The sequence below is a fragment of the Musca domestica genome, unplaced genomic scaffold (genome assembly GCF_030504385.1).
Source record: "Musca domestica strain aabys unplaced genomic scaffold, Musca_domestica.polishedcontigs.V.1.1 60, whole genome shotgun sequence".
Lineage (NCBI taxonomy): Eukaryota > Metazoa > Arthropoda > Insecta > Diptera > Muscidae > Musca > Musca domestica.
In genome coordinates, this window is record NW_026712364.1 from 2211984 (window position 1) to 2226452 (window position 14469).

General features: G+C 38.1%; 2 protein-coding genes across 2 annotated transcripts in view; one reads left to right on the plus strand and one right to left on the minus strand.

Moving 5' to 3' along the window:
• LOC101900702 (putative uncharacterized protein DDB_G0286901) overlaps window positions 1–14469 on the plus strand; it is a 166780-nt gene that overhangs the window by 104166 nt on the left and 48145 nt on the right. The window lies entirely within an intron of this gene.
• Window positions 7974–12928, minus strand: LOC131805784 (uncharacterized). Its single transcript, XM_059129407.1, has 2 exons — window positions 11862–12928; window positions 7974–9600 (listed from the first exon to the last, which is right to left on the minus strand). The coding sequence occupies exons 1-2, from the start codon at window positions 12907–12909 to the stop codon at window positions 9557–9559; spliced, it is 1092 nt and encodes a 363-aa protein (XP_058985390.1). The 5' UTR covers window positions 12910–12928; the 3' UTR covers window positions 7974–9556.

The window sequence follows — 14469 nt, forward strand, 5'->3', positions numbered from 1 at the left end:
TATGATATTGTGGACCTATTAAGACAAATCTATGTCTGGGTGTAAAGTACTCACAAGGAACTTCTTGTGTGGATTTTCAGATAATTCCATTGGAAAAAGTGGCTAAAATCATCAAACTACTGAATATCGGGGGGTATCGTTATATGGGGGATATATGATATTACTGACCTATATAGACAATTCCCTTTCAGGGGGTAAAGTGCTCACAAAGAACTCTTTGTGTGGATTTTCAGACAATACGATTTGAAAATGTGGCCAAAATCATCAAAATACCGAATATCGGGGGTACCGTTATATGGGTGCTATACGATATCATTAACCTATGTAAAGAATTCTCTGTCGATGGGTAAAGTGCTCACAAAAAAACCTTGTGAACAATTTCCGTTGAAAAAAGTGAGTAAAATCATCAAAATACCGAATATCGGGGGATACCGTTATATGGGGGATATACGATATCGTGTACCTATATAGATAATTCTCTTATTTCACAAGGAACTACTTGTGTGAATTTTCAGACAATTCCATTGAAAAATGTGGCTAACATCTTCAAAATACCGAATTTCGGAGGGTACCGTTATATGGGGGCAATACGATATCGTGGACCGATATAGCCCATCTTCGAACTTGACCTGCCTGCAGACAAAAGAGAGATGTGTGCAAAATTTTAGCTTCCTATCTTAATTCGTTTAGACTGTAGCGTGATTACAACAGACAGACAGACGGACAGGGCTAAATCGTCTTAGAATTTTACGCTGATCAAGAATATATATACTTTGTTGGGTCTAAAATTATTATTTCGATTAGTTACAAACGGAATGACGAACTTAATATACCCTCCATACTATGTATGGTAGAGGGTATAATAAATAAACAACCAGTAAAATGTTGAGCTAAGTAGGAAAACATTGGCGTAGGGGGTTTATTTTTGAAGAGGATGAGGAGGTATACAAGGAGGTGGTATACAAAGAGGAGGTATACAAGGAGGAGGTATAGAGGTTCCTGAGAAGGAATTTTAAGATTTTACTAAAATTAAGAAGGAGAACAGAAATAAATGTCCGATTTCCGCGGGGGAGAATATCTGACATTTATGACATTTTCTATACCCTCCTGAAAAGTCGCAGGCTACCACATTGTTATAATTATTACCACAACAATAAAAATACAACAAAAAATAACACATTTTTAATGGGCTAATACAAACTTTGATATGTACACCGTATGCGAGTAAAAAGCGAGAAGCAGCAGCAAAAAAGTGACTACAACGAAAACGGAAATAAGGAAAAACTTACCGCTAATCGTTTTAAATGAAACCGAAAAGGCAACACGAGCTCAAACACAGAACTGATTGACTGACTGCGTGGCTGACAGTCTGTCTGTCGCTTTGACATGGCCTCATACGTGATAGAGTAGTCATCGTATATGGCTCTTCTTTGTTGCATAGCCTAGTGAGTGTCATGTTCACGCTGATTGTCTAGTCAGCGATATTGCTAACGCCGAACCGAATATAGAATCATAAAGAAATTTTGATGTAAGAAAAACAAAAGAAGAAGAAATGAAAGGAAAGGAAAAGAAAAACATATTTGGTCATGTGTTACCGTATTGATCATACATATATGTCCATAATTTGAACGGTGATTTTCTTCGGAGTTGTTAAGCTTTGAGGTGCTGATGAGTTATAGTTCCGAACATATATCTATAGGAAATATTTTCCAAAAAAAAAAAAAAAATAAATAATAATAATGATGATAATGATAATGGTTATGATAATAATAATAATAATAATAATAATAATAATAATAATAATAATAATAATAATAATAATAATAATAATAATAATAATAATAATAATAATAATAATAATAATAATAATAATAATAATAATAATAATAATAATAATAATAATAATAATAATAATAATGTTAATAATAATAATAATAATAATAATAATAATAATAATAATAATAATATGTAGCAGTAGCGTTTTTACAATAACACAAATATTTTATTACTTTTTACTTTGCTCAAAACTACTTTAAATAATTTTGTAATTTATTGGAAACAGAACCTTTGTAAAATATTGTTCGTTGTAAATTTTGTCACATTTGTTTTTCGAAAAGGCCTATATAAGGAGCTTCCATAACGAACAATATTCATTCTGTTTTCATAGGTTGGTTAGGATAGTTCAATAATTTGAATAGTGGAGCAATTGGAATACGTGGTAGCTATTCGCAGCCGTTTCCTATTGTTTCCCTCTTTCGATTATTGGAAAATGTTTTGATATGAAGATAAATGTGTAAACGTGGTGACGATGGTCGCCGTTGCCTTTTATCCTAATATCATTACATATATTTTATTCATTCTGTTTTCATAGATTGTTCCCGTCTACGTTATTATTTTGTTTGTTAAATAAAGAATCGTTATTTTGTAAAAAAAACATTCACGTTTAAATCCGGAAGGCTAAAACTATCTGCAATTGGCGCCCACTAAAGGATTTCAAAGGAGAAAACAACGTACCTCGTTACAAATTGGCGCCCAACGTGTGAGGTCGGATCAACGCCAAGAAAAGCCGTGGAGAAGAATTATTATTGGATAAATCTCGATTTTTGTTCTTTCTGATTAACAAGATAAGGAACATCCTGTCTCAATCATCGAACTCTATGAATAAAGAGGTTATTGCAGAAGGGTTACGCAAAAGCGACCGGATACAAAGAAGTACAAACATGGTTTCGCTTACCACTGAACAATTTGAAAGTCTTTTGAGTGCTGTAAGTAAATCCAGTGAAAAGTGTGGTTCATTCAGCGGCTGTTCAGCACGATACAATGGCGAACGATGTTCTGTGAAAGTTGAAGAATTTATATCGGCTATAACGACATACCAGGTTGTTGAAGGTATTGCTGACGCTAATGCTGTTAACGGTATGCCAATGCTACTTCAAGGTGATGCTGCAGAATGGTGGCGTGGTGCTAAATCTAAAGCAAAAACTTTCAGTGATGTCTTAAAAATGTTACGTGAGGCATTTGCTCCACCGAAACCAGCATGGCGAATATATGCGGAAATATATGAGCAGAAACAAAGCAAAAATGAACCTACTGATACGTTTATACGTAAGAAGAGAACGTTATTTGCACAGTTGGTGGAAGTTCCAACAGAATCCAGCCAAATTGATATGATATTTGGGATGCTTCATCCTCAAATCAGGGAGCGAGTCTATCGCCACAAAGTAAGAACTTTTGAAGAACTCTTGGCAGATGCAAGGGAAGCAGAACTTACAATTCGTGAACGCGTTGTAGTGAACACTGAAACTTTGGAGAGTGGTCCTCAAGGTGGTCTAAAACGTTGCTCCTTTTGTCGGAAGAAAGGCCATACTGTTGACAACTGTTTCAAAAAGAAAAGTGTGGTTGAAGAAGCTACGTCAAATGCTAAGGAAGAAGTACTAAAACCTAAATTGGCTTGCTATGGATGTAACGAACCGGGTTTTGTTCGTGCGAATTGTCCTAAATGCAATGTTAAGCCGAAAGATAAAAGTACAAGGAACGTAAGTTTCAATTCATATGGTATGTCTATTGGTTGTGACATCCCTATGGTGAATGTTCAATTGTTTGGCGTTCCTGGACAAGCTTATTTTGATACTGGTTCTAAAACGAGCGTAGCCAGTTCCAACCTAAAGCGAATTATGCAGTTCAAGGGGTGTAAATTTGATTCAATTAAATGCAAAACAACTTTGGCTGATGGATCTACAACAAATCGAACATTTCGAACGACAACTTGCAAGATTATAGTCGGAGGAAAGAGTTTTGATATAGATTTTTTGGTTTTTCCCGAAGATAAAAACAATCGCACTCTCCTAGGAACAGATTTTATGGAGCTGGCAAATATTGTATTGAATATGGGGCAGAAACATTGGCATTTTGAAGGCTGTCCAACTGAAGTCTTTGATTTTGCCCAAGAGCTACCAGTCGAGATGAATTTGATTGAAACCATCAAAATATCGGATTCATATATAAAACGCAAGTCAGTGGTAGTAGAGGAACGAAACATAAAATCTCCATTTATAACTCCAAAGAGAAGTTGTCAATCGCATGTTTCGGACTTTGAGTCTTATGGTCCTGATTATCATGCCGAATCCGATTATTCACCACATTCAATCCAAGCAATATTCAAAGATGCACTTCCAAATGATGTCACTACCCCAGAAAGAGCAAAAGATACTGATCTATTTCCGAATGTGCGCCGTGTTAACAATTATAGTGTGGGAGATGAAATATTCACTGAACTTCACATGATTGACTTTAAAATCCTGAAAGAGTCAGATGCGCTTAATATAGATAATGAAGATAAGATTCACTTGGATAACTTGTTGGTAAAGTACGAAGGTGTATTTGCCACATCCGGAGACCCTACACCATTTGCAACTCACAAAATAAATACAGGCGACCACCAACCAATATTTTCTCCACCATATCGCATGTCGTTTGCAAAGACGGAACAGTTAAAGAAGGAGATTGAGGTTATGCTTGAGAATGATGTAATAGAAGAATGTGATTCAGCATGGGCTTCTCCTGTGGTGATGGTACCAAAGAAAGATGGATCTGTTCGTGTATGCGTAGACTACAGGAAATTGAACGCAATAACTATTCCCGATAGATACCCTCTTCCCCGAATGGACGATCTACTTCATGCTGCTAAAAGCACAACATATATGACCACACTCGATTTACAAAGCGGCTATTATCAGATAGAAGTAGCTCTCGAGGATCGGGATAAAACGTCTCTGATAACACCCTTTGGAACTTTTCGATTCAAAAGGATGCCATTTGGGTTACGAAATGCACCCGCAACCTTTCAAAGGATGATAAATCGGTTCAAAATAGGAATCCATGATGTATGTATTCTGGCTTACTTGGATGATATAATTATATGTTCAGATACATTCCAAAGACATTTACAAGACATTGAAGTTGTCCTTAAGCGATTGTTGGCCTATAAACTACGTTTGAATGAAAAAAAGTGTAACTTTTGCTGCTCTCATGTAAAATATCTGGGACATATTTTAAAACCCGAAGGTATTGCGGTTGATCCAGGGAAAGTTCAAGCAATAATAGAGCGTAAAGAGCCAAGAAACTTAAAGGAACTTATATCTTTTCTCCAAACTTGCTCGTGGTATCGAAGATTTATAAATAAATATGCAGAAATTGCACGTCCTCTCACTAATCTTACTAAGAAGACTGCTATATGGAAATGGGAAAAGGATGAACAAGAAGCATTCAACATATTAAAACATGCTTTGAGTTCTCCACCTGTTTTAAAGCAAGCCGTAGATGGCATGCCCTTTGCAATACAAACTGATGCAAGTGCTTATGCGTTAGGAGCGGTTTTATTGCAGGGGGAGGGTAAAGATGAACACCCAATTGAATACGCAAGCCGTTTATTAAGCGCTGCAGAACGCAATTATTCCACCACTGAACGAGAAGCTTTAGCCATTGTGTGGGCATGCGACAAGTTTCGTGGATATATTGAAGGCAGTCAAATAAAACTCCTGACGGATCATCAACCGCTGAAATGGCTTCTGAGTATAAAATCACCAACTGGTCGACTTGCCAGGTGGGGTTTGCAACTGCAACAATTGAATTTCTCGATAGAATATGTCCCTGGTAAAATGAATGCTACAGCCGATATGTTATCAAGGCCACCATGCGCAGTTGAAAATCACGATGATACGGAGAATTGCATTTGTGCATTCTTTATCGATATGCCAAATAAAACACAATCTCAAATTCGAGAGGAACAATTGAAAGATGAATATTTGAAGGACATAATAACGTCTTTAGAAAATCAAGATGAAAATTCAATAAAGTGGATGAATCGCAGCTACATTCTGAATGATGGTATTCTATATTGTTACTCAAATGATGATTGTGATGATGCACAACTTGTTATACCAAGTCACGAAAGAGCAACTATTCTAAAAGTACACCATGATGATAGCACTGCAGGTCATTACGGTACTGAAAGGACAATTGCCCGTATTGCTGGAAGATATTTTTGGCCCGGCATGCGTGCAGAAATAGCGAAGTATGTTAAGAATTGCATTGAGTGTCAAAGATTTAAAGCCACCAATTTAAAACCTGCTGGTTTGTTGCAAACCACTAGTAGTAAACAACGCTTTGAGGTAGTGGCAGTAGATTTGTTTGGTCCATTACCACAAACTGAGGATAATTTCAAATGGATTTTAATTGTGGAAGATGTCGCTAGTCGCTGGACAGAACTGTTTAAACTTAGTGATGCCACATCTGAGGCATGCGCAAAGATACTAATTGAAGAAATATTTTTACGATATGGATTTCCAAGAAGAATTAAATCTGATAATGGGGTTCAATTCGTATCAGCAATTATGCAGCAAGTTACTTATTGTCTTGGTATACAGCAGCAATTGACACCATTATACCACCCTGAAGCAAATCCCGTAGAAAGAAAGAATAGAGACCTAAAATGTCAACTTTCCATAATGGTGCAAGAAAATCATGCTAATTGGGATATTTGCTTGCCAGCTATCCGTTTTGCAATGAACTCTTCAAAGTGTCAGAGTACTGGTTACAGTGCTTCATTTTTAACATTTGGTCGAGAAATGCGTACTTTAGACGATGTTCAACACGATGTCAAGTCTATTGTTGAAACAGAGAATGTTATTAATGAATTATCAAAATACCTCAAGACCATGGTAAACTTTTTGGGAAATGCTAAAGAATTAGAAATGAAGGCGCAGGACAAAAACAAGATATATATGGACAAACGGAGACGCCCACATGAAAATTTTGATGTTGGAACAAAAGTCCTTGTTAATACACATGTATTAAGTAATTCCGCGAAAGTTGTCACATCAAAGTTTGTTCCTAAGAGGGATGGCCCATATGTTATTACGCGGAAAATTGGTTCCACGTCCTTTGAAGTCTCATCACCAGAAAATTTAAACATTCCTTTGGGCACTTTCCACTCATCAGCATTAACTCTATACAAAGGTGCGAATAGTGATCAGTTACCAACACCTAAGTATCCGTTGCGGAAAAGAGGAAGACCAAAGAAGTTATCTTATCAAGCCGCCTAGTATTGACGTGTGACTCGAGGCGAGGTTTTACACGTCAAAGGGGGAGTATGTAGCAGTAGCGTTTTTACAATAACACAAATATTTTATTACTTTTTACTTTGCTCAAAACTACTTTAAATAATTTTGTAATTTATTGGAAACAGAACCTTTGTAAAATATTGTTCGTTGTAAATTTTGTCACATTTGTTTTTCGAAAAGGCCTATATAAGGAGCTTCCATAACGAACAATATTCATTCTGTTTTCATAGGTTGGTTAGGATAGTTCAATAATTTGAATAGTGGAGCAATTGGAATACGTGGTAGCTATTCGCAGCCGTTTCCTATTGTTTCCCTCTTTCGATTATTGGAAAATGTTTTGATATGAAGATAAATGTGTAAACGTGGTGACGATGGTCGCCGTTGCCTTTTATCCTAATATCATTACATATATTTTATTCATTCTGTTTTCATAGATTGTTCCCGTCTACGTTATTATTTTGTTTGTTAAATAAAGAATCGTTATTTTGTAAAAAAAACATTCACGTTTAAATCCGGAAGGCTAAAACTATCTGCAATTGGCGCCCACTAAAGGATTTCAAAGGAGAAAACAACGTACCTCGTTACAAATAATAATAATAATAATAATAATAATAATAATAATAATAATAATAATAATAATAATAATAATAATAATAATAATAATAATAATAATAATAATAATAATAATAATAATAATAATAATAATAATAATAATAAAATAATAATAATATAATAATAATAATAATATAATAATAATAATAATAATAATAATAATAATAATAATAATAATAATAATAATAATAATAATAATAATTGTTTATTAATATTAATTAAAGCAGATATACACAACACTTGAATTGTGTAACCTTGGTATGTTTACAATTTCTTGTAATCTACCAAGAATATTTATTTTTGCTTTCTATTTATACATTTTTGAATTCATTAAAACTAGCATTTAAAGTTAACTAAGCAATAAATTACTTCAGCCAATAACCCATGCAATGTGAAACCAATCGAGGTGTTTCTTTATTTAGGCTATTGGCCTGCATAAGGCAAACAATAATTATATAGGTCAGTTATATGCTGACATAGAATAAAATAATAATAAAAACAAAATTAAAAAATGTGTTAGTAAAATATGTTCTTTTGAACATTCTCCCCCACGTTGAACGAGGAACGTTCAAGAAACTGTCTGGTCAATGACGTATGATGATGAGACTGACTGCCGAGGGGTAGGTGTTGGGTTCATGTTATTGTTGGAAGTTCTGTGGTGGCGAAACTTGACAATGACGTATATGGCTACTCCAATTCCAATGCAAAGAGCTAGATAGCTGATGGTATGATGGTGAATGGCCGTCGATTTCATTAATTGTGGAAGGCGTCCGATTTCAATAGTTTTTAGCTGTTGGTGTAAGGTGACGAGTTCAGCAGCATGTGTTTCATAGGTGCTGTTTAATGTTTTGTTGAGCAAGACAAGCTTACTGCTTGAGATTATGGAATCCAGTGGCTTAAGTCTCAGATATGATGTGTGCACTGTTGTTTTGTTTTCGTAGTGACCGTATATTGTAAATGTGTTGTCTTTGAAAATGCAGCCTGGCCCAATTTCTAAAGTTCCAGCTCCTTGCACCTCCAGGTGTGTCATTTTTGTACCACAAACAAAGGACAATTCTGTTAAATTGGCTAGAGTAAACATCCATTTATTCTTTTGTTCCATTTGTCTCCAAGTTTGGTGGTGCATGGTCGATTGCAAGTCGCACGCTTCTGACGATTTGTTCAATAAGAAAATCACCTCGCATAAATGTGATCGATCGCCTTTGCTAAATTTCGCTTGGTTGTCGCAAATAAAAACGTCATTTGTGGTATGTATGCAGCTGTTCATTTCTTCTGCGGTTAGCGATATGAACTCATCCCGATGGACGTTAGCTGCCAATAATGTTGATTTCAAAGCTATTGAAATAAATCGACCGGATCGTAGCATAGGTACGGGGATCATTTTGAATAAATCATACTGCTGGAGATCCACTAATGGAAGGCGAATCTCGAATATGATATGGTTCTTAATAACCCTTCCCTTACTCTTCATTAATTTGAAGAAATCCGAAACATTATCTTCGCGAACGGGTAGAGCACGAGATGGAGGAATGTGAGCCTTGATGGTTTGGAGCTCTTGTAGCAATTGATGTGGCGTAAGTAGCAACGGACTTATCCGACCATGATGAGCATCCGTTAAAACGTCGATTAAGTTATCTTCTATATGTTTCAACCTTGACGAAAGTAGCATGAGCTGTGAAGTGAGAAACATAATTGATTGTGTTGTCTTTACAACATCTTCTTCTTTCTTCACCTTATTTGCCAAAAGGTTCAATTCCACTTGCATGTTGCCGAAGTTCCTTTGGCTCGTATCTTCGTCCTTTCTAATTATGTTGATTGTTGAATCAATAATAGATGTCTGATTTTTTAGAAGATCCAACAAATGTTGCTTGTCTTCATTTGCCTTCTCAATTGTCACAGTCATTTGCTCCGCATATTCCGAATCCAAGACACCAAATAACGAGTGTGCGAGGTTCCCGACTATGTTTAGAGCTCCTCTCCTGATGCGCCTGGGGAATATGTTCAGTGTATTTGATTCCAACTGCTTTTGTACTTGAATAAGATTTTCTGAAAGTATCTCACAGCTTCTGTTCTCAACTGCTATCTTACACAACTTCTGAAGGGTTCCTATCCCGGTAGAAAAGCCATCCATATCTGCCCAAAATGGGGAAAGATCATAATAAGTGATCAGTTTCCACTCTGCTGTTACTACTTTTGTGATTCCAATTCCTTCAAAATAGATGCCGGGCTTATTCTCAAACTTGTGTATGTTGAACGAATGACACAAGCATAGAGGTAAAAATAGTAAAGCCACAAGCATCATCGATACTAGCATGCTGCTTGACGTCTTCAATCGCTTTGGAGATGGCTCTTCACTCCTACTCTGGGTCTCTATAGGCGGAAGAGGTTCCTTTTCCTTTTTCCATAAAGGAGCTAATCTGGTTATAGCTCTTTTAATTTCGCCGTTTTGTGTCTTTACGTCGACTACACGAACGGCTCCATCGTTGCCCTTATATGTTCGGGTTATTCTGCCTAGCGGCCACTGCATTACAGGCATGTTATCTTCCTTAATAATGACCAATTGACCAGGTTCCACGTTTGGAGATGGTGTACTCCATTTCCTTCTTTCTTGCAGAGTATTTAAGTACTCCGTGGACCAACGTTTCCAGAACTCATGCCTAATTTGAGATACGACCTTCCATCTGCTTGTCAATGATGTTGACCATTGGTTCGCTGATGGGTCAACCTGTGCCGTTAACGGTTCTCCCACAAGAAAATGACCAGGTGTTAATGCAGCTAGATCATTTGGATCGTCAGAAATAGGAGTCAACGGTCTGGAATTCAGGATTGCTTCTATTTCAATAACAACTGTTTCCAACTCTTCGTGGGTTAATGATGCACTATTAGTGGTGCGAAGCAACAGTTGCTTGGCTGACTTCACCGCGGCTTCCCATAAGCCACCAAAATGTGGTGCTCTTGGGGGAATAAACTGGAAATCGATCCCTTCTCTTGAACACGTCTCCGCTATTATTTTTTTGCCTTTCTCCCCAAAGACAGCCTTATTGAATTCATCGAGCTGATTTTTAGCACCTACAAAGTTAGTCGCGTTGTCTGAATATAGGGTTTGACATTTTCCTCGCCGAGAGATAAATCTCTTCAATGCTCCAATGAATGCTTCCGTTGTTAGGTCTGTAACTACTTCCAAATGTACAGCCTTTGTTGCGAAGCAGACAAAGACAGCAATGTAAACCTTGTGTGGTCTCTTGCCTCGTATTTTGTAGTGGACCCATGACGGTCCGCAATAGTCAACGCCGGAGACAATAAACGGCCTTGCTGGTGTGACTCTGCTCGGTGGGAGATTTCCCATGATTTGGTTGTATAACTTTGGCTTCGCCCGGGTGCACCTTACGCAATTTTGCACAATGTTGCGAGCCATAGCCTTCCCCTTGATTATCCAATATTTTTGTCTTGATGTTGCCAGTAATAGTTGTGAGCCACAGTGGCTATTCTCTAAATGGATCATGCTAAGAATGAGTTTCACAATTGGATCGTTGTATGGTAACAACATCGGGTGTTTTGTGTCGTATGCTAAGGTTGCCTCTTCCAACCTGCCACCGACTCTAAGTATTCCTCTGTCATCAAGAAACGGAGTTAAACTATGTATGGAGCTTGATTTGTCCAATGCTCCATGTTTCCTCAATTGCTGAATTTCTTTCGCAAAATCTGCCACCTGTACGGTCTTGACTATTAGTTGCATCGCCTGATTCAACTCCATAGGTGTCAATACATCTGTCGAACTTCCATGCTTGCGTCCCTTTATCCTTTCTGAAAATCGCAGGACATAACCGACAATACGTTGTAATCGTCTAAATGAACCCTTGTGGTTGATTCCATAGATCATATCCTGTAACCCACTCTGTGAGGCAATTGCTGACACTGTAGATTTTGTCTTGAATTCAAGATCGGATTGATTTTCTCTATTCTTTGAGAAGGGCCCCGGCCAGAGAGATTCATTTCCATGTAGATACGTGGGTCCATAAAACCACATCAGACATCCCGACAGACGATCTGGTTTCATACCTCTGGATATATAATCGGCAGGATTATCCTTCGTCCCCACATGTCGCCATTGAGTGTTTATCGATCTGCCTTGTATATTTTTTACTTTGTTGGCAACGAACGTCTTTAGAGCTGATGGTTCTGAATTGATCCAGTACAATGTAATCTCTGAGTCTGACCAATAAATAGTCCTTAGATCTTCGTAACCCAATTCGGCTTTGACCTTAGCAGTAAGTTTTGTTCCCAATTCAGCGGCACAAAGCTCTAACCGTGGCAGCGTGATCTCCTTTATTGGTGCTATTTTTGATTTTGAACAAAGAAGTCTGACTATATGCCTGCCGTCTGGCAGCATAGCTCGAAGATACACCACAGCACCATATGCCTTTTCTGACGCGTCCACGAAAGTATGTATCTCAATTTTTGTTGGTTTCTCTCCATCAAACATGTGTCTGGGTAACCTGAAATCATTTAACATCTTCAGACCTCCTCGGAACGATAGCCAATATGCTGCCCTTTCTGCTGGCAGTTCCTCGTCCCAGCCAAGTTTATTCTTCCACAGTTGCTGAATAAAGATCTTAGCTGCTGACACCACAGGACCCGCAATTCCTAAGGGGTCAAACAATCTTGCCAAATCAGATGTGACCTTCCGCTTGGTGACCTTGGTGCATTCGTTCACATCACTCTTCAAACAAAATCGGTCTGCTTGAGGAATCCATGTTAATCCCAAAACCTTGGTTGATGATTTGTCAAAATTGAGATCTACTTCTCTATCTTCTGGAGGAATTCCATGCAGCAGTTTTAAGTGGTTAGCACACCATTTTCGTAGTCTAAATCCAGCTTCCAGTAGTAACATATTAACTTGTTTCTGCATCTCAATTGCCGTTGTTAAACTGTCAGACCCGCACATGCAATCGTCAACGTAAAAATTCTTTTGCAATACCATCGCCCCCAATGGATATCTTTGTATGTTCGTATCTGCTAGCCTTTTCAGACATCTTGTAGCAAGATATGGGGCACACGTCGTACCATATGTTAACGTATTCAACATGTAATGTTCGAGTTCCTTGTCTGGAGTGTTTCTCCATACGATTAGTTGATATTTGCGATCTCTTTTGTCGACTAGCACTTGTCTGTACATCTTTTCAATGTCTGTTGTAAACACAATTCTCGGCAGTCTAAACCGCAACAGCATTCCAAACAGATCTCCTTGAACCCTGGGACCTGAATGCAAAATATCATTGAGTGACCATCCAGATGATGACTTGCAAGACGCATCGAACACAACCCTCAGTTTTGTTGTGCTGCTATTTGGGCGTAGGACACAATGATGCGGGATATAGTAATGATTACCACGCACCTCTCTTGATTGTATTTTCGTCATATGTCCCAGATCCTCATACTCCTTCATAAATTTAGCATACTGCTCGTGAAGACTTGCATCCTTAGATAAGCGACGTTCCAACGCAAAGAATCTTGATGCTGCAATATTCAAGGATTCAGAAATTTTCTCAGGGCCGTCTGCAAACGGTAATCGCACCACAAACCGACCATTCTCATTCACTGTTGTATTTTGGTTGAAGTGATTTTCACACTGTTCCTCTGCTATTGTCAACTTCTGGTCTTCACAAACATCGTCTTGTTCCCAGAACATCTTTAATAAATCTTCTAAAGCATGTTCATCTTCTCCGAAAACGGCGCATGTCACAGTTTCTGATTCAGCCTGAACTCTTCCACTAGCAATCCATCCTAGTTTTGAGTTCTTCAATATAGGAAGCTCTTTGGACATTCGAAGTTCTTGTGAGAGAATCAGGTTGAAGTAGAACTCTGCTCCAAGTAGTACGTCAATCCTGGTCGTTTGATAAAAATAGGGATCTGCTAGTTTTATGTTTTCTGGAATAGGCCATGATGTGATGTCGATCTCAGTGCTTGGTTGGGGTGGCACTATATTTGGTAACACAAAGGCTTCTAGGCGTGTTCTGAATTTGCTGGTGAGTGACTTAAGCTCCACGTTGACCCTGTGGTTTGCGGTTCTTGATCTACCTCCAACACCTTCGATACAGAGAGATGTTTGAATGGGTTCGATACCCAACCTCTGCACTAGTCGCTCTGACACCAGATTAATTTGTGAACCGGAATCCAGAATCGCCTTAAACTCATAGCTTCTTCCATTATTTGCCTTGATCGCAACACGTGCGGTTGCAAGAAGTACGTATGATTGGGATCTATTCGCCGATGCTACTGTTGGCGGCTGTTGAACCGACAAATCTGCTGACTTGTTCTCTACTTGTGGCCTCGTTGAAAAATGCAAAAGTGTATTGTGTTTTTGTTGACACTTCCTGCACTTCCCACTTGTACACGTTTTTGCCTGATGGTCATCCTTGAAGCAATTTAGACACATCTTGTGTCTAGCAACCCATTTCTGTCTTTCGGGCACTGTCATTGCCAAGAACTGTTTGCAGTAATATAGGGGGTGGTCACCTTTGCACATGTGACATCTACGGATCGTGGTGGAAGCAGTCGTTGCTGACGGTTTGCTCTTCTGAATCCCATTGACAGCTTCTAATGATTCGAAACGACTCCTCAAACATTTCATGAAATGATCCATCGTTTGGAGTTCTTTCGAATCTACAATCGACTGCTCATACAACACATGAGTAGTCTTGTCCATCCTCTTTGTTAGGATGTGGATTAAGAGTGG

Bases quoted from the DNA above. Each gene is read 5' to 3' on its own strand.
- LOC131805784 (XM_059129407.1), bottom strand. From the start codon at position 12,909: ATGTACAGACAAGTGCTAGTCGACAAAAGAGATCGCAAATATCAACTA. The intron at 9,601-11,861 runs GCAGATCGATAA...AATGAAGACAAG, and splicing joins CAAAGTAAAAAATATACAAG to CAACATTTGTTGGATCTTCT.